Source organism: Coloeus monedula (genome assembly GCF_965178545.1).
Source record: "Coloeus monedula genome assembly, chromosome: 3".
Taxonomy (NCBI): Eukaryota; Metazoa; Chordata; class Aves; order Passeriformes; family Corvidae; genus Coloeus; species Coloeus monedula.
The window spans coordinates 26,115,116-26,141,875 of NC_138783.1; the positions used below are offsets into that span (position 1 = coordinate 26,115,116).

Below are 26,760 nucleotides of genomic sequence, written 5' to 3' on the forward strand. Positions count from 1 at the left end.
GTCGTCACGCGTGTGCGACGGAGGGGCGGGGGGAACGTGAGGGGCGGGTCACGTGGCAGGCGGGGGGCGGCAGCGGGAGCGCCGTGCCGAGGGCGGGGGGGGCGGCCGCCGTCTGTCTGTCCGTCCGCCCGCCCGCGCGTCAGACCGCCGCAATGCAGAACGTCATCAACACGGTGAAGGGGAAGGCCCTGGAGGTGGCCGAGTACCTCACGCCCGTACTCAAGGTGCCGGTCCTGCTCTAGAGCCGGGATGGGGAGGAGGGACACCCATGGCCGCCCCCGCCTGCGGCCGCACTTCCCTCCCCGAGCGCCCGGGAGCCGCTCCGCTTCCCGAGAGCTGGCTGTCCGTGCCCTTGTCCGCCGGGCTCGAGACCCGCGGGTCTCGGAGGGCGCGGTGCTGGGCACAGCCATCGGCCCTCATCCCGCACCGGGCCGGAGGGGATGGGGGGAACCCGAGTTGGCGCTCACATCCCACTGGGAGGGGGGAGCATCCACCTGGGAGGGCGGGCCTTTGGAAGAACAGGTGTTGCTGTCCCTGCTTCTCAAGGAGTGACTTAAATGTGTTCTCGTTTTCTTTTGAAGTTGTGAAACTTTTACCTGGTTGTGTGACCAGAGATTGAAATCCAAACGTACAGACAGGCTTGAGCCTGCTTTCCGGAGCAATGGTTATTTTGGGTAAATTTTTTCAGCTAACATAAAAAACCCCAAACCAAAACAGCAAAATTAGCCACACCTTCGTTATGTGAGCAGATGTTACGTACCACAGCTTATTCCTGTGTCAGAATTACAGTATTAATATAAGCTTCTGTGCACTAAAGTAGTTGAGAATAGTAGAAATGAGCCATTGCATCCTTGTAAAGGTGGCCAGCACATCTATTATAGTTTCTGTTATTGTATATTTAGGTAGAAACAAATTATGGTTTTCTGCAGTTGTTACACTACATCCTATTCTGTGACTCTTATCTGCAAACAATTTTTTGTGTAAATCCCAACTTTGTATATGATTGCTTAACTTGGCAGCACTTGTTTCACTACTGGTTATGGTACTTCTGCATGTTTTTGAAAAAACACTTTTTTATGACAACAGTGTCTCTGCCTGTGGCTTTGTGGTTTGACCTTCTATGTGCTTTGCACCCTGCAGCTTACATCTCTGGGCAGACAGCAGTGACAGTCAATTATTAATTGAACTTGTCTTTCTGTGGTATGTGGGGTGCTCTTCTCTGGATAGTGGGCCTTTCTAGAGTTGCCCATCAATGTGAAATATATGGGTTGCAGTGAAGTTGTGACATAGGAAGGTGAGGTGACTTGTTTACCATAGTACAGTTGTTGCACAGCTGGCGTAATAGTGGAGGAATTCATGTGTCCAGATGGATTATTGGGAGGAGGCAGGAGTAGAACTTTTCAGAAATGGAAGGTGTTAGTATTATATGTATATGTTCCCTTTACATGGGGTTGAAATAAGTACTCCAACTTGGTAACTTTTGAAAGAAACTAGACCTGTGTCTCTCACAACCAAAGAATTTACTTAGATGGAAAAATGAACTATTTGCCCTCAGGGAACAGAGGATGGATATTTTGCATGTTTTCTTTCTGTAATTCCAAAGACACAAGTTTGTGCGTGTTGCCTACTGCTTATGGTTCATTTTGAAGTGAACTAGTAAGTTGTCTCCATTGTCGTATTGCACAATGTGTTATTAAGGATTCTGAGTTTTGTAAAAATTCAAATTACTTTGATTTCAGTCAGCTAGCACGTAATGATGTTATGATGTATGTACAGTGTATGCTGTTTTCCCTATCTTTATCTTTTTCTTAAGTGTATCTTCCTTAGCAATTAGACAGAAAGGCAGTAATGAGTATGGTATGAAACAGCTGTGCTCCTTTCATTTGCCATAGCACAGCTGATAGCACACACCAGGGTGAAGGAACAAGAATAACCAAGCTGGGGCTGCTTTTCTTTAATGTTTTCCAGCTGATTGAATAAGGTGACGTTGTGGCTGGAAGCAAGACATTTTCAGTTGCTGCTTTTAGTCTTGATAGCAAAAAAAAATAGGGCAAGAAGTCAGCTATGCCATGGTTGAAACTGTATTCTTTTTCAAAAGCCATTTTTGATAGCTGTAATGCTGGGAACAGTAAGATACCTTGGTACTTGAGGCTTTTCTGGAGAAACAATCAGAAGTCAAAACATAATGCACTTATTCTAGATTTGAATATGACAGAAGATGTGTTATCCTTACACTTCATAAATGTTGCCTATAATGCCAAAGTACTTCGTTTCTCCATGCAGAATAAGTCTTGTGTCTGCTTGCCATCTATTCTTTCATCCACAAAATCCCCCACTACAATATGCAAAAATCAAAGCTGTTTCCATAGGGTGCATGATGAAGGCATAGAAATTGGCATTAAAACAGTCTATTACTATTTAGTCTTTCTATTTAACTTATTCTACCCCAGAGAAGAGCTGGTTTGGTCTTTCATTTAATGACTTTTCTTAACTGCAAAACCCCATACTGATGCATTGCAGTGCTGTTCAGTACCTAGAACTCTGGAGCCCTTGACAGTTAGAGTCCCTGTTTCCAGCTGATTTTCTGTTTCTTACTGGCAAACATAATACTGAGTGCCAGTCATCTTTTTTTCATTATTGCTATAATTGGCAGTAGCAAAGAATTTTTATTTTGTATAGGTGATCATTTTTCATAATACCTCACATTTTGCAACAAATAATTTTGGGGAGCCTTATTTCCTTATTTTCTAATGTAAGTTACCTATCAGCCATGGCAGAGGTTGCCTCCAGGCTGATTCATGGATCTCTGGACAGAACTAGTTGCAAAACAAAAGTGGGAGAAGATATTTGTCTTTCCAGTAAAGTGGAGTGTGTTATTTGTCAGCAGTTCTCAGATTTTCTAAACTTTTTTTTATTGTAGGAGTCCAAGTTTAAGGAAACTGGAGTAATTACACCCGAAGAAGTAAGTATTTAGAAACTTAAATTTATTTTGAAAGCAATGGTGCCTTTTTTTAATGCAGAATGACCATGTTAAACAGATCATGGTTTTGCCAGTTATTGCTTCTTGAAACAATTTCCAGAAAGTGAACTTTCTAAGTGGCCTTTTTACTCTACAGATGTAGTTGATCAACATAATTTCTCTTGTGATGGCACTAGGCATCTGAATGTGGGACACTTCTTTATTATGCTGTGAAAAGATTGTAAAGGAGCTGGGTCTACAGCTCCATTTATCATGGGAGTTCAGGACTGAAGCAGGAATATATTGATTTTTAAAGTCTTTCCTCTGAGGAACTCAAAGGGGACCTTTTACCTTTGGAACAGTTTTTGCTTACCTCTGTTTTTGTTCCTTCCAAGGCTCTATGAAGATCATTACATATATTTGTTCACACCAATCATCCAATGATGATTATTTTTCCCTCTTCTCTATAGGCTGCTTTAGGCTACTTGTATTTTGGAGTGCTGCCAAGCAGTTATGTTTTTTTAAGAGCTCGAGTGCAAAGAGCAACAAACAGGATGTTTTTCCTGGAATAGTAAGAACACTGAGTGTGTTGTGTTACTTTAATTTCTCCGTTACGCTTTTTCTTGTATTAAATTGTTACCGATCTGCAAATACTTTGTCTTTTCAGGGGTCTAATAAAACAATATCAAGACTGTTAGGTAGAATGAAAGAAAAATTAAACAATGAAAAAACGTAAAGATGAGATGGAAAAAAAATGAACAAATTATGACTGATGCAGGTAGATAATGTGGATAGAAGTATTTTTCCTAATATTGGTGCCTGCATTTTTCTGCTGTGTTGCCTGGCAAGCAAACACTTATTCTCTCTCTCTGACACAGAAGTACCACACTGAAAAACAGGCTTAGCAGCATGATGTTCTCCTGTTCTGATAACCATATGTGTGTGTGTGTGTAAATATTCATATCTGTTAAACAATAATACACAATATTTATTATTTATAAACTAGAATAACAGAGAAGGTCTAGACAAATGTTCTACCAATACTTAATCCCTTCTTGATTTATGGGAGAAAAATTCGCAGTAGTACTGTAAGGAAAGGCACCTTCTATAGAGTGTAGCAAGAACCGCATGTACTACATTAAACACCACCAGGAGTGTGAATAGTCTGTGTTCTGTGTGTCACATTAGATGCTGCTAGGATGAATAAATTGGATCCTTCAAAACAGTAGTCAAGGGAACTGGTTATACAGCAAGATTAAATTTTTGTTAAATTTAGATGAAGCTGGAACATGGATCTGCCGATTGTCCCTTTGACAGTCTTTATATAGTAATGGTTGCTAAAGAAGAATAATGACACTAGGATGTTGTCTTTGAATGAGTTTGGATTTCTTGGGTAATTTTAGCTATCTTTTAGTCTGAGACACTAACTGGTTTATAGATTTTTGCGGGGTTCCTGTGGTTTGCCTTTGAGGATGAATAAATTAACAATAAGGATAAAGATGACTCATTAATCACACTCAGCACCTACTCCCTCTTTTCACTTATATGTGTACTTGATTTAATTTCAAAAAATTCTTGTCTGTCGTGAGTTCTTACTAGTTAATACCTCCAAAAGATGACACCTCTTTTAATTATATATGTAAATACAGGGAAATTGTTAAAATCGTTCTTTCCAGGACTAGAAATAAGATGTCCTAAAATTGATCTCCTTCTTCCACTTCACAGTACTGATTCAAGTATGAGGTAGCATCAGTGCTTGAGAAATAGAAACTGAAACCAGCTAGATAATTTTGCTGCCTAAGATGAAAAAAAAACGTAGATGAAATTTCAAGTGCTGTTCTAGGGCTATGTATCTGTTAGACCCACAGACAACCCTGTTTTTTCATATTTAGTAATATATTTCAACACTGGGGTCACAGAGTTCCAATTCCTTGAACAGAGAATTTTAAATAATTCTGGAGTTTCATTTGTGTTTATCATGTAAGAGATAATGAGTTTTAAAATTTCCGTGTGTGTTGGGAGGGTTTGCTGGGGTTTTTGAAAGAGATTTCAGTTTTGCTAGAGGCTTCTGTTGAAAAATAGGTGAAAAGGAAGCACTTTTGCAGAGATTAAGCCTGTTAATCCATGTGCAGTGCGTGCTGTGGTGTTTCCTGCTGTGCTGATCCACCTCCCGTTGGAGGACGCAGTGAGGAAGTGGCTGTGACCCGCTGCAAGCCTGTTATGTCACACTGCAGCAGCTTCTGGGCTGCCAGGGAGGGTGGTGGTATAAACTGGCACTTCAAGACAAGAAAGTACCGGTGGCAATAGCTGTGCACCTCATATTCCAAAGTGACTACTTCAAAGCCCACAAAAATCACTTTTCTCAAGTTCAGGCTTGCCTTCCTCAATTTATGTGTACAAAAAACAAGCCCAGAGGGTTGAATGTTGCTGGGTGAGTTTTGAGTATGTACACAAGTCTAGTGTGACGTTGCTGGCAAGTTTAACATGACAGTATCACTTTGAAATAGTAATGCAATATTATAAAAGGCTTCATCTTTAATACTAAGAACAAGCAGGGTGAATATTTTTAAAAAATACTTATTCGGAACAAAGTTACCTATAAGATTTTCAGTGTACTACGTGGTAATGCATTTTTAGTTAACATCAGTGATTAACTAATATAGTGATGGTCATTATATAAAACATAGGCTGTTTCTTCCTTTGTTGCAGTTCTGATTGATTCAGTGGATTGATGGTCTCGCTTTTCTTACTGCAAAATTGTTTTGAACAAGGAAAGAATTAAACATTTTTTTTTTACATTAAGCTCTTTGTTGTCTTTGTAAAAGTTTGAATAATGGCATATAAAAATAATTTCTTTATTACAAAGAAAACAAAATTCCTAGGTCCAGAAACTTTTTTGGTTTTTACTAGACTGGAAGGTAGTACCACAGCTTTTGAAACTCTGAATTTGCTGTTTGAATTTGCTCAGTAAGCATTTTGGGTGAAGTCAATTTAATCTTTGTGTTTTCGTAGTTAGCTGAGAAATGGGGTTAAAATAAAGCATCCAGCTGATTGAAACGTTTGTTAATTACACAGTTAATTGATCAAAGGAATGTGGATTGTTTCCTTGGGCCATATTTAACAGTAATTTTTTTTCCTGCCTTAACAGTTTGTTGCAGCTGGAGATCACTTAGTTCACCACTGTCCTACTTGGCAATGGTAAGTAAAATTGAAAGAATTGTAAAAAGTTAGCATTCCTACCTCTGCTTTGGTGTGTTTCCATTGGCTTCAGCTATACAGTTGTCTCATTTCAGAGCAGTAAGTGGACGTTTCCAGTAGAACTTTCATGATGGCTCTATATTTAAGTCAGTCAGGGCTTACTAATTGCTGTATAGCAGTAGTTGAGATGAGGATTTGTTTGGGGATGTTTTTGTTTGTTTTTTTAAGGTTTTAGAGGAAATAAGCTGTTACATACTGTGAATGCTTTTAGTGCTTAGCTGCAGTAGCAGCATGTCTCCCCGGGTTTGTCTTGGTGATTGAAAAAGCAAAGGCCATGTGCTACTGAATTGCTAGGAAGTAGTTGTAAATGGTGTACTTTGACAAGCATTTGTTAATTAAATGTGTTCAAGTTGGCCCACAGCAGTTCATTTTGTGCAGTTTGGAAATCCTTTCTGTTGCATGTACAGTAAGGATGCAAATAAGGTGCTTCCTCATGTTTTACTGTTGTCTTGCATTATGAAACTAATCTGCTCCTAAATGAGCATTGTCTGTGCAGTTGGTGTCTTCAGGGTTTTGGCTCTGTACTGGACCATGACTTGCTGAAGGAAAAAATTGCTATGTTTGAATCTCCCTGCCCTTTTGCCACCTCCTTCAGAGAAAGCATGATGTTGAGTCTGGCAGCAGTTTGGAATGAGCTATTTAGAATGTTACTCTTATTTCAAAGCAAAAACCACTAAAGGTGAAGGCAAATGCTTGAGTAATGTGAAATTAAGAGTACTTAAGCACTAGTGACTATGGACAGATTTTATATTTATAGAGGTCTATTTTGTGCTTTTCTGAAGTTGCTTTCTTCAGACGTTTGCAACTTTGTTATTGCTGATCCTAGAAAATTTTATATAGAATAGATAATTCTGTCAGCCCATCTTTACCTTGCCATCTCAAGGTGAAAGTAGTTTTTGAGGAATAAAATGGTTTTGATCCCAGAACAGTTTAGGGATGGCCAAGCTTTCTAACACCATACCAAATGTTTATAGGGAAGACTAAAGTCATAGCAAACCAATTCTGAGAATAGGTCAAGAGGATTATATAAAATGTTCCTGACACAACCTGAAAATAGAAGGGTTCTTTTGTTTGCAGGTCATCAAATTCTCAAATGGTGCACTTCATTTTACAGGGCTTCAGGAGAAGAGCTAAAAGTCAAAGCTTATCTGCCAACAGACAAACAGTTTTTGGTAACTAAAAATGGTAAGGCTGAAATTTAAATGTAAGTGTTCTTAGAATTGACAGCATGGTTGGCTGTGCTGTCAACTCTACTGATTGTCTGTATTGATAGGGGAAGCAAATACCTCCCACTTTGGATGCTCTGGCTTTGCAATATTAAAGAAGCTTTTCCTGCACTTCTGAATTTTTTTTCTTAGACCACTTTACAGTAGAGCTTTATATGAAAAATAAAGCTTGCCTTGATGAAGTATAAATGAACTTTAAACATTATAAACGTCTTTGTCTTTCCTTCAACTCATGTTCAGTTTCTAAAAGGAAAATACGTTTATTTTCCTCTTCCCTTTGGAAACTCAGGCTATTAAAAGAGTTCTCAAAATGTCTTTCATAGTGACACTGATACTTCTAATTCAAGTATGTAATTGATGTCAATATCTTTGTCAATAATAATCATAGATACAATCTTGAATTAATGTTTTTATCAGCTTCACAGTTGTATTTATATAGTACATGTGGTGACTACCTTTTTAATGGACAAGAAGGATAACATCTTGGCAACCATGGGGAAATCCAAAAGATCTTGTGTCAAAATGTGTCAATGCCATTAGATGAACCTTTACTACTAAGAAAGCGTGAGGAGATTTTTGCCTGCACAGGGTTGTATTATATGCTTGGATTTTCCTTGCTGGCTTTTGGAGTCTTGCAGTGCACTATCATGTGAAAATTACTACAGTAGTGTTGGACATTTTCCTGGGATGCTCCTGATAGTTTGATGGCCAGTTGATCTGCTTTGTTTCTCTTCCTGCCACTTCTGAGGTTCCTCATTGCTGTGATCCTTCTTCATCACATTCCAAAATAATGTGTTCCCTGCTTCTGGTGTCACATTGGCCTCCCGCCTGAGTAAAAGCTGTGGGCTATAGTTGAGACTGGGAGTCATTCTACAGACCTCATTTTGGAAGTCTTTGGATGACTTCACTGTGACTTTCACACGCCTTTTGTCCCTTTCTGAAAGGTCAAAGAGCAATTTTCAAATGCTGCACTTCATGCAGCAGATTTGTTTTTCTCCACATCAATAGAAAAGGAAAGAGCATTTTCTACATAGTCCTCGTTTATGCTATTGGAAGATACCTGCTTTGCCTTAATCAGATACTCAGTCTTTCTTTGACTATTTTCTGAAAACATTATCTAAATCTCTGTTTGAATGGCTCTGTAATACATATGACACAAGTTATTCTAAATATCACATGAATTCTGACCTTCTAAACTTCTGTATGTTAAATTATAATTAAACATACTTAATGTATTGCATAAATAGCTGATACAAACTTTTAGCAGAATTCTAAAGGCAAATGAGTTTGTAAAACTGATGAAAATCCAGGCAAAGTTGTCCTTAGTTGTTTACCAATGTGAAGAAAACTAACAGGTTTTCTCCAGTTGTTAGCAAATGAGAAGTTAATTCTTTTCTAATCCTTAAGAAATTGGATGAAACCGCTCTAATGCGTAACAGAAAGATGAGCTTTTAAGGCTACTGCAATCATATTTTTATATGAAATAAAATATCTAATACAGCACATCAACATATTTTTCTAAGTTCATGCTTTTGCATTTGAAATACAGCCTTAGGATTCCTTAAATAAGGATCTATGAAAAACTGCCACATTTTAGAAGGCCTTGTAGGATAATATCATCCTCCAGTCTGGCTCTATGTAAGAATGACTGACTGCATTCTTTTTGTTTTGCCATTTTTTGTAGTGCCGTGCTATAAAAGGTGTAAGCAGATGGAGTACTCAGATGAGCAGGAAGCAATTATAGAAGAAGATGATGGTGATGGGGGATGGGTAGACACTTTTCACAATGCAGGTATTCAAGGTCTTGCTTCAGGCTTTGCATTTGATAATCTGATTTTCAGTTTCCACTCTCAGAAAGTAAAAGCTTTCTTATATACAGATGTCTGTGTACCAATATCTAGTCTGGAGGAAATAAGTTACATTATCAGCTACCCACCTGATTGGTACATGAGATCTAACTGTGGGGCTGTATGTGCTTGAAACAGGCTCCTTTTCAGAGATGATGGCGATTATTTCAGTACTCTCTTACTAAAGTTCTAGGAAGTTATTTTAAAATATGAGCTGCACAGTGCCTCATTCCTCAGTAAGGAAATCCTGTGAAGAAGATGTTAGTTTAAGTTATGGATGCTGTACTAAAACAAAGAAGATGTTAAGTACACAGATGGGTGTGGGAAATGACCCTTTTTTTACAATAAGCCCTTAAATGAGCTAGTGTTTATAAAGAAGTTTAAAAAATACTGCTTATATGAATCTATCTCACTGGCTTTTCTAGCACGTCTTATAATTTTGGTTTTTTCTAATTGGCAATTATATTTGTTTTAGTTTGTTTCTTGATGTTCTATCATGTGTTAATACAATTCTGTCCTTCAAGGATGCTCTCTCCACCATTTCCAAAAGTACTCCTCTCAGTTTTTACTTTCTTTGGTGTAATTTTTTTTTGCTGTAATATGGAGAAAGTTCTCTGAATAGTTTGCCAGTGTGGGGACAAAAAGGGTTGGAGATGATGCCTTTTGTTTCTGTAGACATACATATTTCAACATTGGCAAACTTGAATGCATCGCAGTTCATAACCAAATGCCCCCACACCAAAGAAATGATTTGGAATAGCTTTGTGATACCCTTGAATTAAGTATGCAGTATCCGTCCCTGCTGCGAATAGACTCCTCTGCCAGGTTGTTCTTTTTGGAGTTGACTGGTTTGGGCACCATACTGTACAGCACAGCTGTAACACTCTGACTAAACCTGGCCAGGTCTCTAAATGCTGTCAAATGAGATAAAATCTGTTTCCACAGCTGAAGTTAGTTAGATAAATGTACTCTGTCAAAGCAGAATATTGGCATGTGTCCCAAAAGGTACTGTGTGAGAACAGCAGTAAAACTAGAAAGCTAATGGGGAGAAACTCAAGAGTGGACACTACTATGATTTGGGGTGATTATATACTCCCTCTTCCTCTCAGCTAAAAGCATTGAGTGCTCTGCTACATTTTGCTTTGTCATTGCTTTCAAGAAGCTCAGACATACTCATAAATGCCTGCCTTTTTCATGAAGTTGAGTTCCATTATTGTGATTTTGATTTCTATGCAAAAATACCTTAAAATAGAAGTCCAAATTTGCAGAGTTCCATCACAGGCTTTGTAAGGCATGGCACGTCTGTGCTGTGGTGCTCTGTGTTACTGATCTGGTTTGCTTAGTGATGTCCAACACTCAGCATGTTACCAATACCAAATGAACAGCTTTTCACATATCAAGGTTGTTGTGAGATGTGACTTGGAAAAATGAGACACTGCTTTCTGAAATCCTTGCAAACTCTTTCTATGCTATTCTCCAACAAAGAACCAAGCTTTTTCAGCACAAACTTCTTGTTCAATTTACAGGTGTAGTGGGTGCAACAGAAGCGGTTAAGGAGATCACACTAGACAGTAAGGTACTTGTTTCTAAATTTTCCCGTTGCTTTATTACAGGACCTGAAGGTAATAGTAGTTTTACTAGTGGCAATCTAGTACTCCCTGTGAAAGATTAAAATACGCTTTGTCACTAATTGTTTTGCAGATGTACGTTGACCCTCAGAGCCTGTGATTATTCTAAGCATGTGCATCTCCTTATTGCTGTGTTTACTGAGGCATTTGTCTTTTTGAAATGTCTTTAGCCAGTGTGCTCCTGTGCTATGCTTCTATTTTCTAACTGAAAATGAAATTCTGTTTACACTGATACCAGACATTTGTGTTTCAAGGCGTTAATGTTGGGAGATCCAGCACGAAGAAATTTTTATATGGAAAAGTAATGGTGGGGATGTAAAGTTTTCTTTTGTGATCTTCAACTACTGCAAGCAGACTTCTAACACATTTGGTCCAGTTTGACAGGTTTATGCCCTTCAGTTTAGAAGAACTTTACCTGTTTAAATGTATACATCTTATGAAGTCCTCAGTTTCTGCATGTTTCCAAAAAGTCACTGCAGCAGGAGAAAAACCTGAAACTTAAATCCTCAGAAGCACTTGAAATGCAAATTCAGCATGTTTCAGAAACGTGGAGAAAGTCACAGAGACACAAAATGCTTTTAAAGATGAGTTGGTAAGGGGAGTTTTGTCTGTGTCCTGTGAGCAGAAGTTTTGGATTCTAAAAATTAGGGGAAAAGAAAATGAGCTGCCCCATGCTACTGCATAATTATAAACAGCTCAAAATGCTATCTATTTGATGAACTGTGAAGTGCAAATATTTCAAATGACTTTGCTGAATTTAGTAAAAATACTGCTTTTTTACAAGTTAGTAACATGAGGATGGAAGAAACACTGTAAGGAATAACTAAAGTTGATCGCTTTTTCTGCAAAACACAATACTTGCAGAATGTTAATGTGGTTCATAACTGCTGTTGTGTGTTTTGCATTGGATTTCATTTCTGTTGTATGTAGAAAACTTGCTTGCAGGTCCAATCCAGGAGGACAACTCTTTCCTGCTGATGTTCTGTTTGACAATGCACTTTGTAACTTAGTTTCTTACTGGTTTTTGTGTTTTGGGTTTTTTAAATGAATAAACAGCCGCCTGATGCTTACAATTAGAGGAGCTTCTAACTGTAGTAGTTACTTGGAGTATACTCCTAAAGTCTTCATGAAACCTGTGGAAAATGAGACCTTCACCTTCTGAATTTCATTGGAGTTGTCTTGACTTCTAATACTGTGCAAGGCCCAAAAATTGACTGTGGGCTTGTGCTGTATTTGTTTCTGTTGGAGTATGTTTTTTTGGAGAATGATGTCAAAATGTGATACCTTTTGTGTCTCTCTAGTGTTTTAAAACAATTATGGAACTGGACAGAGCTCATAGTGTGTATATGAGCCGTAACTGGGTGACACTTTTAGTCATATGATAGAGTTTTATGTAGTCCCACAAAAAGCAGGGGGTTGGACTCAATCATCCTTATGGATCCCTTGAGGTAATTTATGATACCTGCTGCACAGTTGACTGCGGTTTAGAACTTAAATATTAACTTACGTGTTTAGTCTTAGCTGTTAGTCATTGCCTTTCGTCTGAGATAGGTGGATCTTTTAACTGTTTTAACACCATGGTGACTTTTCTTTGTTTAGGAATTAAGTCATTCCAGATTGCAAAGTCAAAGGAAGACTTCTTAAATTGATTTTTAATGTCATACTAGGACTTTAAAATTAAGATGAGTTAATAAGCAAGTATTTGAGTTCAGTGTAGTCCTTCTGAATATTGCGGAAATGATCTTTCTGGCTCACTGAATGTGTTGGCTGGACTTAACACCTTTAATTTTTTGGGGCTGTTAGGCTGTGTAGGTGCAACAGTCATTAAAGCAGTATTTTCAATTTAACTTCTAAAGGATAATATAAAAATACCAGAGTGTTCAGCATCTTGTGAAGATGATGATGAGGAAGATGAAGGAGAAGCTGCAGACATGGAAGGTATTTCCTTAAGTTGGGTGGGACATATTTTATTTCAGGTCTTTAACTAAAGCGGTACAGTCTAAAACACCACGCATTCTTTGCATGGAATGCGTGCTGAAAAATTTCAGTAGGCATATGCTCTTTATCATCTTCTGTATGGTTTTATTGATGCATGTTTACTCTAACGTGTGCCAAAAACCTCTGCGAATGTTAATGATCGGAAAATTGTGTAGCAGAACGGGTCCAAGAAAGTATAAATTAGAGATTTAGCACAGCTTCCTTGCAGCTTCGTACCTACACTTAAACTCAATCTGCCTATACAAAATCACTTAAGTATTGCTCATCACCTACTTACTGTAGGCTTGGTCAAATTTGTGTTAAAAAAGGGATAGCCTGGTTTGGGGATTGGGATTTTATTTTACTTGAGTAAAACTTGAGATACATGTAGATTTTTTTAAAGTAGTTCTTTATGAATGACAAATATAATGACTGGCTGCAAGCTGAACACAGAATTTTATGGATCTTCTTTTCAGAGTATGAAGAAAGTGGGCTATTGGAGACAGATGATGTGAGTGAACAGTTCTCTTATCTTGTCTGTTACAATATAAATATAAGCACAAGCAAAGTAAAAATAATGATAACAAATGGCTGAAATAACAAGCTTATGAGTTGTAGGGTTACTGAGCCTGGATTCCTATGGACTTGTCTCCTGCCAACCTACTACGGTAGTACTGCTTGAACCCTTGGGTCCTCAAAGATTTTGCCCACAGAAATTTTCCTTGGTTTTGCTAATCCTTGTTGCTCTGCTTACACACAACACTCTATTCATGAGAAGCTACAAAATGCAGTGGTGGTTCTTGGGGCTTACACGGGGAGGATGAGTGGCCTGTGGGTTCAGTAGATTGCACCAATCCATCAGAGTTTCATGAGAGAAAACAGAAAGGTCTCATTATTTGTGGTACTATCCTAAGGTCTCCATGAACCTGCATAAACTGAGATCTCTGCCTTCTGAATTTCACTGGAATTGTCTGCTATTTGTGAAAGAAGGTAGGGGGGTGTAACAGTGTAGTCGCTTACTTCCTTAAGAAATCAGACCTTTTTTGAAAAGTAAAAAAACCCACAAAAAATAAAACCAAAAACTACTTTTTTGGGGAGAAGCTGATACTCCTCATTTGGAAATAAAAACAAACCATATGTTGGGGGGTTTTTATGCCTACTTAAGAATATTATTTAAGGTTTTACAGTTTTACATAACTACTTAGAATGGGAAAGCAGGGAATCCAAGCAAGGCTATACTAATCTTGTCATTTTTACCTTGAACCAGGCAACACTTGACACAAGACAGATTGTAGAAGCTAACAAAACTAAAGTTGATGTTGGAGGGGAAGATGCTATTCTACAGACTAGAACCTATGACCTCTACATCACTTACGACAAATATTACCAAACTCCAAGGCTCTGGTTATTTGGATATGATGAGGTATAGCTATGCTGGGTTTTTTTCTACTTCTATGAAATTGGACTCACTGTGTCAAATAGGCTATTTTGTTGCTTATTCACAGTAGAAATTTAAAGGGAAAAATGGTGACAATACCATTAAGCAATATAGGCTTGTAGGCAGGACTTTAACAGTACTTGCAGGAAGTTGGAACCATTTCACTAAAAACTGCACATGGTAACTGAGCACATTTCAAAGAAAACCACTGGAGTTTTTGTTAGCACTGTAGAACTGGCAGTAACAGCAGTGAACTCAGTCAAGTAAGCAGGTACATGTTTTCATCACCTTCAAAAGGAAAGGAATATATGAAAGTTCTTCCCTTTAATCACTCGGTTTCTTGAGTTAAGACTGGGTAGGGCTCACTGCTCAAACCCCTCAGTGGGAACCTGGTTGATTGTCAAATACATCGACTTCACCACTCAGAGGAAAATCTCTGCAGTACTATTTCTATTCCATATAAATTTTAACACACTCAGTTCTTCCAGTGTACCTTCAGAACTTTTCTGTTTTAGATGCCTGTAATTTTTGGTGCATCATCTGTTACTGACATTAGAAAGGAGCAAGATTCTTTGTTAGTAATGCTTTTGTTCTCGTGTTCCTTGTTCCTCTATAGCAGCGGCAGCCTTTAACAGTAGAGCATATGTATGAAGATATTAGCCAAGATCACGTCAAGAAAACAGTGACCATTGAAAACCATCCTCATCTTCCTCCACCTCCCATGTGCTCAGTGCATCCATGCAGGTAAGTCTTTGTTTCTGGTCTGAATCATCCTGCATATACAAGGCACTTCACTGCTCTTGTGAAGGATTTTGTTCAGGTTTTCTGGACATATTTCCACAGTTGGCTGTTGTAGTGGTCTGTTAGCTTCTGAGGCAGTATGAAAGGAAGGTGTCAGCAGTTCTCTGAGTTCATTCCAGTGCTCACTGCAGCAACTGTGTTCTGCAGTTAGCACTGTCTTCTCTGATCAGCAGCTTCCCTATGGACTCCAGAAGATGGCAGACTACCAGAACTTTGTGAAATCAAATTTTATCCTTTCATCTCCTTTTTGGGGAGGGTAGAAGTACAGTGTATATTTCTGGAGCAGTAAAAGCTATTTGAACATGAAATAACAATTTATTTTATGTTAACTACCTTCTGCTCCCCTTTAAATTTTGCACTGGTAAATAGAGATCCTGGAATTGCCACACCAGAATACCTGTTGAACACAAGTGCAAAACACACTTGTTTTTTTAGGGTATTTTCTGTTCCATTTTCCATGTTTCTCACCCAAGATATAGGGATCCCGTAGTTTGACTTGCAGCACAGATATTTTTTCTAGGTCTTTGAAAGGTGCATCTTGTCTTAGATGTAGGCCTAACATCATTTTAGGTGTCTTAGTGATACAGAGCCGGTATCTGAAGCAGTGTAACTTCTCAGCTTCTTGACAGTATGAAGTTCTTGGAGATACAAGTTTGGGCTTTTACCTTTTAGGAAAAGATACACTTTGTACGATTGCATATGTTTAAAAAAAAAGTCAGAGTTCAGATTGCCCCTTTAAGTTTAATTTCCTTTGACTTAAACACTTAGGATATCCATATCACTAGCTGAGTGTCAAATAATCCACTTGTTGCCAAGCTTATGGTAGTTTTCACAGACCTAAAGCATTCTTGCTTCTGGTTTAGAAGTTATTTGTTCTGGTTTAGCATTTTATTTGTTCATCAATCTTTAGAGAACAGAGCAAGGGAACTTTGCAACAAGTATTTTATGGCTAATTTTGGCCTTATGAGGATATATATTCATGTGCTTTGTAAATCTATATATCATGTTTCTTCCAGTTCACAGTCCATTAGTCACTGCTTTTCAACAATGTTTGCTTTTGCCAAGTGGTCAGACTTACATGTGGACAATATTGAGCAGAGAAGCCATTGTACAACTGGGAAATAACTTTTTCCCCTCTAGTTGTCAAGTAGAAAGTTTTGGAGTTGTAAAGTTTATTGTTGGTCTTTAAATCATCAGGTTTAAGTCTGCACTGACATGAAAATGTCAGTCTTGGTGTTCAAGAGTAATACAAGAAGCATAACTGGGACAACTGTAAAGCAAATAAAGAATAGGACAGAAAACAACATAAGGCCTCTGTTAATCTATGGGACCACCCACATGTTGAATACTGCAGTACAGCTCTGATCATCTGTTCTGTAGTCTGAGGTGAAGGTAGACTAAAACTGGAAAAGGTATAGTAAGTTGTCTGGGATAACTGAAGTTACAAAGCTCTTTCCCATAAGAAATGCTTGAATAATCTGTGACCCTTTATCTTTGGGAAAAGGTGAGCAGGGAATTATGGTGTCAGTGACCTTCACTATGAATGACACGGAAGGTGAAGTAATAGGATTTAAGTTTTCTTCCAATAGTGAAACTGGCAGCATTGAATGCTATTCTGCTGGCGTGTTCAAAGCCAGAAAGAATTAATTTCTGCATGCACCACCTAACTAAACTAAGTATTTATTTAAGCAATATTATGTTAATGAAATAAAAATTTGTCAAAGTTGTTAAAAGTGTAGTTATTAGAAGGATTCAGAATAAGAAAGTTCCTGAGTAATTTCCAGCTGGAAGTTAGTAGTGCTTTGAACAGAGCATTAGGTGCTTGTTGCCTCTTTATTGAGCATGTATTATAAGGTAGGAAGCAGAACCAGATAGACCTTTTGTTTGATTCAGTAAGGTGTTCTTGTACCTTGTATGAACATACCAGTCTTTATCTCAACCTATTAGAGACTTTGACCGTCTTACTGTTTGCTGTCTGAAGCATTTTGGACAAAAAATGGATGCAGCTTTTTTGTGCAACTAGTGTTTTTGAAGGAGTGTCAAGTGGGATGAATGTAGGAGGGCTTAACAGACTGACTGGGAAGAAGATTAATAGGAGAAAAGGAGGAAAAAAATCCTGAAGCCAAAATTTAGTTTGCTTTTTGTTTGCTGGAAGCATTGCTAGTAAATCGTTTGGGAAGAAGCTCCTGTTGATGCAGATTAGGAGGGCACTCAGAACAAAGATGCAGAGATCTTTGGGCATGACAGCCCTCGCTGACTAGGCAGAACTGTGGGTTTTATATTGGGCTGTGGCTGCAATGTGATCTGTTTAACTGTAGTTATTGCTCTGCAGAGGTGTTAGCAGTGTACTGCCAGTCTGGGAATCTGGGTTGAGTCTCTTCACGGGTGAGAGCTCTCTGGTCATGTTTTCACTTCTTACTCTTCACCAGTGAAGTGCCAGTTCCTTTGTTATGTAATCTACATCGACACTTGAAGGAATGGTTTACATCATGAGACTTGTTTCAGTTTTAAGCGTGAAAGAGATGACTGATAGTGGAGTGAGACAGGTTTGCTGCTAGCCTTAAATGTGGAGGAAACTGTAGCCCTTCTCAAAAAGTGATCTCATGGATCTGCAACCACTTAACACTGGAAAGAGTTTAAGAGGTAGTGTCGAGACTGTGAAGAAAGAGGCTAACAGCATGTATTAAATGGAGGTTTTAAGTATGTTTTCTTACACTCCAAGGTGAGCTATTCTGTTTTTTCAATTTGGTAAGGCTAACAGCTAAGAAGGTCTGAGCTTCTCAGTAAAAACTAATAGCCAAACTGTTGCTTTGTCTTTAATTCAGCTGGGAACTACCAGTGTTTAGTTATGTCTGCTGCTGTTGCTTCCCATCATGTTACAAGAATTGCGTAATGTAGGATATGTGTAGGATATATGTTTTTCTTGTGACGTGAGTATCCTCATGTCAGGCATCAGAGAAAGGAAGGAAATGGCAGTCGGATGCCGCTGTCAGCTGCTTGAGATTGTTTCTATTTTGAGTAGTCAGTGAAAATTGTTCATCTTACAGCTCTTCTGTAAGTTGTAGTTCTTGTCAGCATTTTTATGGTACTGGAAGGAACATAGTCAACTTCCTCATTAATTGCTGTAAACTGCTTTAATCATGATTCTCAGCTTTTTCTGTGGGTGTTATGAAGGGACTATCAAACAAGTTAACTACTAAACACATTTACAATTAAATTGTACTTGTTTGCACTGATGCCAAGGGTTCATTTTTCTCCATTTCAGAATAAGCAGTGATGGGCTTCTGAATTCTTTTTGCTTCTAATGTACTCTAAATATCTGCAGGGAAAGATTTCTAGATAGCAGGATATTTATGCTTACATTTCTTCAAAAGTTATTTCTTTCCATTGTAGCGTATACGTATATTTTATGTTCATTCCGCCAAGTTTTCTTACAGAAGGAAACTGAAAACAGGAAAGAAACTTTACATGGTTTCTAAAGCACCTGCAAAACTTTTCATGAGGAAGTGTGTGACAGCAAGAATGACCATTCTGTGGCCATTATACTAAGAACTACCTGAGTAGTTCTTAGAAAAGAACAAATGTCATTTAGATGTACGAAGTTGAGCCAGTATGCTGTTAAAGACTTCTAATAGCTGCATGGTGACCTGTATTCTGTGCCAGTAAAAAAAATAATCCACGGTTATGCATAAGGTCAAAACTTAAGTTTTGCCAGTGGCCAGGCTCCTACAGAGAAGCATCTGGCCTTGGCACCTGAAATGGCATGTGTTCCACAGGGCATCGTGGGGATCCAGAATTGGAATCAGCTCTGAGGGTTAGTTGATTTGCAAAGACCGACAGTAAATGACAAATGCTGACCTTTAGTGTTTCCCCAGACGTGCATGTTCCTGTTTACAATGTGTCTTGGTAACTTTGCAACAGCTTCCTTCCTTGTTTGCAGTCACTGGCACCATGATTAGCTGTGGGAGTAACTACTAAATGCCAGTTGCTGCTCAGCTATTTAGATTGACGTACTGCTATCAAAGCATGGTCAGAAAGTTATGCAAACTCTGCTTCCTACTCATCCTTGTTCTCAGTTGGCACTTTGGTTATTTTGGGGTGAGTATTCTAAACTACGGCTGCTCACTAACCTGCAGTGCTGTGTAGATGGATGCCCATAGCCCTGTATGATGTCACTGGTGAAGATTTACCTGCAGAATCATGTATTTAAAACAAGGTTGAAGTATAGATAAAAGTAAGATTAGTTATACAGCCTGGGAGTTTGTGTTAAACATATATAAATAAAACATAAATTAACATACAGTAGTTCTCTGCTCTGACTTGGTATGATCTTCATCCCTTAGTTTATGGGATGGAAGAACTGCCTTGAACACAAGAACATTACTTCCAAATTTTAACTGGTAATTAAAAAATTTGAAGACTTTATCATTAGGGGTATTCAAAACTAGAGCAGACAAGGTCCTGGGTGGTCTGTTCTAGTTGACTGCTCATTGAGCAAAGAGGGTTAGACTAGATGATGACCAGTCTCTTCCAGCCCTGGTTATTCTGTAATTTTGTCTTGCATTCCCAGGATTTGCTTTGTACACAAATATTGTATGGTTCGTAGTAGGTCGGGGATGTCACTTATGAGAATGTAAAAACTCAGTGACCTGAGGAAATGTTTATCCTTCCCTGTAGTGCTTTATAATAACAGAGTTACAAGAGAGAAGAAACTAGCTTAGAAACTGTTGATTTGCCATGGAACTCAAGTTAGCACCAGGGAAAAGTTTCCGTAGTCTAAACCAGTCCTAGAGCAATAGTTCTGAATTTATGCAGAGTTGGTTTAACCTGCCTTTTCTAGGAAATCATGAATAATTTTAGTGTTTTAAACCTCTTCAAGCTTTACAAGTTTGAGTGCAGCAGAGGCAGCTAAAAATGTTACAGCAGTTTTTAGACATCATCTTCAGGGGAGCATCTGGGGACTTCTGGCTGCTGGTCAGTATTACCTTCTGGGGACCTACCTGGGGGCTTTATTGGCATTTAGCAATTAAAAGTCACATTGGTGTCAAGCAGTATGCATTCACTCTCATTATGGCACTCAGTCTGCATTGTAGCATACAACATACTTTGCTTTCCTTGTGAATCTAAGGCGCTGTTAAATAATGTTACATTCATCATTAGTGTTAATTTTCAGTTACTGTTGCTGGTTTACTTTCTCAGTGAGCTGAAAATTCCCTCTTGCTGCTTCTGAAGCTAATAGTCCAAAATTATTTACTGTGCACAAAACCTAACCTTGCTGATGGAGGAGTTGCCTCTTCCTTAAAATATTTCTTTTCTGATCTGTTTTTCAGGCATGCAGAAGTTATGAAGAAAATAATAGAGACTGTTGCAGAAGGTGGGGGAGAACTTGGAGTTCACATGTATCCTTTTTCATTATTACATGGATTCTTGGAGTCTTCTTGCTCTGTAAGGGCTGTTACCTCAAGGTTCATAAACTGGCATACAATTATGTGTGAAAGCAGTGAACAGCTGCTTGGGGTAGCACTTGCTGGAGTTCTGGGAGGAGCTCCTTTGTGCAAACAGACTCCATTAAGTTACTGGAAAAACATGAGGTGGTGTATGGCAGGAACAATGGGGAAAGCAGGTAGGTTTGAAGGGACAGGATTGAGCCCTTGTTTATAGGGTTGGGAAGGAGGTAGCTGTGAGTATGAAACAGAGATGCCAGTGTAAGAGGGTGAGATTGGAGGTTCACAGACCTCCATCCAGAGTGTAATCATTGCTTAGTAGAGCAGTTTTGTATTAGATTTTAATCTGAAATTAATTTCTGAAAGATGTAGAGGTCCTGCGATTCTCTATTCTGCATGTGAGCAATATCTTGGTAAAACAACCTTGCTGACAAAAAGCAATGAAAATCACTGAAACCATTCTGAGCATCACTATCAAATGCCTCACAATCAGAATTTTCTTTTAGGGAGCTGACTGATCTTAGGTGTGCTTTGTAGCAATTGATACTGTGCTTTCTGACTGGAGCAACCTCCACGTTAGAAGTAAGTGTGTCCTTTCAAAATAGTGTTCTTTGCTGTTATAAGGCAAGTAAGGAGGAATTACTGGGCAGCTAAAGGTCCTGAATCAGTAAAATTCTCATTTACTGTATGAGTGGAGACTTGCTCAATTTGTACAACAAGCAACTGGAACTGAACTGGAAAATAACTTCTCTGTTCAAATCTCCTAGTCCTCTATAGTTGCAAGTAGCTAACAAATTGGGGCATTTTTAACATGGGATTTCTTTATTCATTTTCATGGATCTTTTGTTTGTGAAGAAATAGTCCATGAGACTGATATGTCAAAACAGTAGGGTTTACTTATATCCAGTACCAATGTAACTTAATAGTCAGTTGAAAGTAGTGATTTCTGTTAATTTTTCCATTCCCTGTCTTCCTCTTTCCCACATGGACAGACACTTCAGATTATAATTGTTCAATATACTCCAGACTGCAAATTCAGGGCCAACATGTGTTTGGAGGTGATAGATACAAGGGAACTCTTCTTTGCAAGGCAGACTGCTCGGGTTGGTAAAGCTAATCTCTGTACTTTCCCTCGTGAACAGGAAGGAGCTCTTTCAAAGGATGGTTCAGAATAGGAACTGATTTCTTTTTCTGAGCCACTGAAACACTGAGGAGAGGAGCCTACTCTCCCTGCGACTACAGGAAGGTAGCTAGGGATTAGCCTTGCTGGGTAAAATTCACCTTGGCATTGTTAATAACTAATATTAAGAATGTAAATGGGGTTGCTAATGTTTGTGTGGTGTCTGCAGGATTTATTGAAAACAACTTCTGTTTCCCTGCATTAACTTAAACCAGGAAGGTCTATTTTTGGTCAAGCATTCAATGTCATTACCAGAATTCTGGAATATTAATCTCCCGGTCTCTTAACTCTAAAGTAGCTAGGTGTTATTTTCCTATTAGCAACAAATACTGTTGAGCAGACCATTGAATGTGACTTCTGCTTTGTTTTGCAGGTTTTCTAGCTGTTGTACATGTTCCTTAATAAGAAACTCAGGTACCTTCTTATTTTCTTGAAATTTGTACAGGCGGTCATTCCAACAATAGAATACGACTACACAAGGCACTTTACGATGTAACTAAAATAAGAGATGTGTTCCTCTAATTATCAAATCCTTTTTTAAATAACCCATCCATGTGACTTATGCAATATTATACACAATTTCTGTAACTAATCTTTTATCAACTTGATGCATTAAAATAAAATGTTCCATTACCAGCCTTTTTAATAAAAATCTGTGTGTAATATAAATAAATCACTTTCATTCCAGTACAGATGCTGCACTAAGAGGTGGGATTTTTTTTTCTCCATAATTCCTTTAGTTTCCTCCCATCAGATTATTTTGTGTATGTTAGAAACTGAAATCTACTTTTGTAGCAGAAGCCTAATAGTTTTGGATTTGTTGCTGATTCTTGAAAATGTGAATTTTTTTTTTTTTTTCTCCTCCCATTTAAATTCACTTCAGAGCTTTGTGGGGTATTTTTCCCAGCTATGAATGGTTGTATTTCCTCTAGCTGGAGGAAGATTTTGAAAGATGAAAAAAATAAGTGATTGTCTTGTTAGGAAAGTTTGACTACATCTTAAGTAACTGTAACTAACCAATCTTGAAAGGTGATTTATATTTGAGCAAGACTAGAGATGGAATATTTGGGAAGACAAAAGAGGAATATTGGGTATGTAGTCTGTCTTGCAATCAAGAGCAGTCTTATTGACAAAATTACAGCTTGAGGGTAAAGGGAAAAGATTGCTATGGCAGAGCAAGGTTCAATCTTGATTATTTGTCTGCTTCAACTACACTAATTGCCAGTCTAATAGTATGGTTTCTTCTCTGGGATGAACATACACAGAGTTGTTTGTATATTCAGATATTGCAGAGGCATCCAGGCTTTAGCAGCTCCTTTCTGCCCTGTAAAATGTAAGGATTTTATTAATGAAAATTGGAGGAAAGGACCATCATCTCTCCCTTTCCCTCTCTTTCTCTCTCTCTATATATGTTTGTGCATATATTTGTAGTCATTACATTCACTTCAACTGGGTTTCAGGAGAGCACCTTTGTCTCCCAAACATCCATCTTGCATTCTGCAAGGTAATCAGAAGTTGGGTGTCTGCAATGAACTGAATTTACTCTTGGGTAGGAAGGTTGGTCCCTGTCCTGGCACAGCTGGTCCCTACTTTGGCTGTCCTCTGTTCCATGCTCTTACTCACATGGGAACATGTAATCAGGTTATGTGTTCTGTGCTTAAATTGACTTTCCTCTTGATATCTGTTTTCACTTCCTCTTTTTTGGACTTAAGCAAGTAAGATACTTAAGACACTCATGATACTTAAGTATCTTAAGCAATGTCTATGTAAGTGAAGAGTAATGCTGGCTGAAACCTGTTAAAAACTTAACCACACCCACTGAGTCATGCCATACGAATTTTCCTATGAGACTAATCTCAAAGATGTTTTGGGCTTTCTGGTAACGAAGGAAGCAGCTGTCCTCCACCCAATAAATAGGGGGGTTTGGAGGGGGGCAAAGAGTATGACTTAAATACATCACTATTGGTTATTTTATCTTTCCCTTGCCTGGTCAGAATCTTTTGAAACAGCCTTCTCTGTAAAAGGGGTCTATTCTCCTCCTTTAGGAAGGTGACTTAGTTTCACAAGTCTCCAGTAAGTTAAGTTATAAAATACTACATTCTTGTCAGGCTGTTGATGAAAGCAAGTGGCATGATTTATTTTTTTAAGTGTAAACCAAAAAAAGGCCCTTTTCTCTGACCCTACCAGAAAAAGAGGCTCAGCAGAACTGAAGAGAACTTGCCAATGGCTTCCATCATCACCATGATATTAAATGCCATATGGCATTTTTAGCACAGCAATGTCTGGTGTCACAAAAGCCAGTCCTCAGTGACTAATACATGGTGCTCTGCTTGGCTGCTTATCAAAGTGGCTGTACCTGCAAGCAAATTTGACCTGGGTACACTTGCAGCAGTTGTACTGTACCTTAATCCTCCTATTCCTTTGGGATTAATGTTTAAAATTCCTGATAGAACCAATGATTGCTGCTGTAGGAACTACTATAAACATGCAAACATGGGTAACCTCAGTTAAAGCTTCTGTCAAATCCTACATGATCATTAATTATCTGAACTTTGTCTCTACATCAGAAGAGCTGCTGAGAAGTTCTGCTCTGCTCCCTTTCCTACTACACACCCTACAGTTCTTGTGGCTCTTTGCTTGACTTCTTTTTCTTGATCTTGACTTCGAGGACATTCTCATTTACAGGTGCTGCATGAGGTGAAGGTGTGGGTGAAATTTTGATTCTACTGAATCTAAAAATTACGCACAGTGAATGAGTTATGATGCAAAGGGAATAACCTCACAGAGATGTAAAATAATAATCATTACAGCATATTGTCAAACTTCAGGTATCTAGTCTTCAATTTACATGAAACGCAAAAATGGTATAATAATAATAAAAAATTTTAAAATACCAATAAATACTTGCTTCCAATAAAAAGTAAATTTGGAAAATAAGAAAACACTAACTGTGGTAAGTGCAGTTCTGTATTTAGTATTTTGAAAGTCTAATCAAAGCCTAAGCTACAAGTAATGAAGGATGGAAATAGTGTTAAACAAACAGGGCAATTTCAACTTTGTCCTTCTGTGGCTGCATTTTTAGGTGTGGGAAAGTAGAGTTTGTTTAACCAGCTTGCTAAGAAACAGCCTGAGCCATTGCTAGAGAACTAGAATGCTTTGAATTTGTCTGTGTTGTGTAGTCTGTAGGGAGAGTTACAATTTAGGGTCTTACTATGTTCAAAGTTTACTGATTTCATGTTTGTTTCTGAAACATACCTATCTGCTTGTCTAGTGGGAAATAGCCTTTTATGCCAGTAACTTGCAAGATCTGTTTTAAGTCTACTGTTTGAAGAAAAAAAAAAAACCAAAACAGATACCCAGATGTAGAAAATTCAACCTTATAAAAGAAGAAAAATTTAATTCATCCAGAATATCATACTTATCGTTGGAAGTAGGTGTGTACAACTTGAGAAGAGGTTCCCTCTTTTTTGATAGTCCAGTTTCAGTTGCAACAAGGATTTATGACTAAAAAAAAATGCAAATCATCCTAGTTGCAAACTCTTGCGCTGATATCCTTACTGTTGTTCTCTACAGAAAGAAATTTAAGGTGAATATGCTGCTAGACTGACTTAACATGAGGCCAGCTGCTCCCATGGTGCATATCAGTTGTAAGCCTGGGCAAATACAGAAATCTCTTAGTAAAGAAGACAAACTAGAACAGAGAACACAAACAGTAGGAGCAAAATTCTTTGTTGGGTCAAACTGAATTTTTCCTGGCAAAAATTAAACACATAGGGGGAAAAAAGTGGGCTTTATTTGAGTCAGTCCAAAATTTTAAGTCGGACATCATGAATGCATTTTTTGATGAGAGGAAGCTTGTATATCCTCATATGGTCCTTAAAATGATTTTTTTTTTTCAAACCACAAGCCAGTGGTTTTAGACAAATTCATTGAAACACTGAAATTAGGTTTCACAGTATTTAGAAAACAAACATATTTCTTTTTTTTCTATAATTTCACTGAATTCAGCATCTCTGTACAAATAGTTTTGGGTCCTGCTGAATAATTGTTTTTGGCAAACATCGACTGGAGAAACACCCAATTCTAACAAGGGACATTTGCTTTTCTGCTAAGAAAAAATACAGGTTTAAAACATGTGACTGTATTTAGGTTTAAATCAACATGATTATCTGTCTTCTGAAGCCTTTCTGAAGTGCCAGGGCAAACTGAAATGCCCTTCAACATTCTTACTGCCTTTTAGTTTGTTCATGACCACAGAAGTCGCACAGCCTGCCTTCTCTTAACAGTGTACACAATGTGTTCTTGTTTGGGCTGTCATCAAAACACATACATCTTCTTTTGTGTAACTTGTTCTCTGAAAGAAAGCCTCAGTTTCTCTGCCATCTTTTCTTTTTGCCTGCTCATATATTTTTTTTTTGGCATAGCACGTCTGCTTTCGGTTTCTAAACTGAGCTGTTTCACAGGCTAATCTTTCTTGGCTTTAGTGCCCACTTGCAGAAGTGAAGATATTCGGCTGGCGGCCTCTGTTCCCAGTTGTGCCTGGCAGGTTTGGTAAGTGCCCCCACTGTCTTTTACCTACTTCAGAACCACGTGTTCACTGCGGATTCAATAATTAACTCCTTGTTTGCCCGTGAAGTCTGTTCACCCTGCATTAAACAAAGTATGCTCACTGGGCCACTGTGAATTGATTTGTGTGTTTGAATGAGAGAGAGACTTAGGGCATTATTAGCAACTGATTCCACAATTGTTCTACAACTTTTTCTTCTCTGAACTTGCTCACTCTCTGTCACCAGTTGTGAAATCTGTTGGCAGGCATCAGGATATAACTGCCCTCTGGCACGTAGGATATTGGTTTTGATGAAGTAGAACCAAGTTTCTTGTGGATCCTAATCTGTTATTTGCAGCAAGTTGCACATCAACACTTTATATCTCTTTTTAAAGATCTGTTCTTGATAACTCAGAATCAGCCTAGGTTGTTTCACCCAGCCTAGGTTGAAAACTG

At 38.3% G+C, this 26,760-nt stretch overlaps 1 protein-coding gene across 2 annotated transcripts; it reads left to right on the plus strand.

Annotated features, from left to right (window-relative positions):
• Positions 1-66: 66 nt before the first annotated feature.
• On the plus strand, positions 67-22,426 carry ATG3 (autophagy related 3). Of its 2 annotated transcripts, XM_082279095.1 has the most exons (12): positions 67-224; positions 2,921-2,962; positions 6,108-6,157; positions 7,332-7,402; positions 9,128-9,235; positions 10,817-10,866; positions 12,775-12,856; positions 13,372-13,406; positions 14,163-14,318; positions 14,950-15,077; positions 20,465-20,533; positions 22,173-22,425. In XM_082279095.1, the coding sequence occupies exons 1-12, from the start codon at positions 153-155 to the stop codon at positions 22,252-22,254; spliced, it is 945 nt and encodes a 314-aa protein (XP_082135221.1). In that variant the 5' UTR covers positions 67-152; the 3' UTR covers positions 22,255-22,425. The 2 variants fall into 2 exon arrangements, with proteins under 2 accessions (XP_082135221.1, XP_082135222.1); XM_082279096.1 differs by lacking the exon at positions 2,921-2,962 and having other exon boundaries at positions 22,173-22,426.
• The last annotated feature ends 4,334 nt before the right edge of the window (positions 22,427-26,760 follow it).

Bases quoted from the DNA above. Each gene is read 5' to 3' on its own strand.
- ATG3 (XM_082279095.1), top strand. From the start codon at position 153: ATGCAGAACGTCATCAACACGGTGAAGGGGAAGGCCCTGGAGGTGGCC. The intron at 2,963-6,107 runs GTAAGTATTTAG...CTGCCTTAACAG, and splicing joins GAGTAATTACACCCGAAGAA to TTTGTTGCAGCTGGAGATCA. The intron at 15,078-20,464 runs GTAAGTCTTTGT...TCTGTTTTTCAG, and splicing joins TGCTCAGTGCATCCATGCAG to GCATGCAGAAGTTATGAAGA.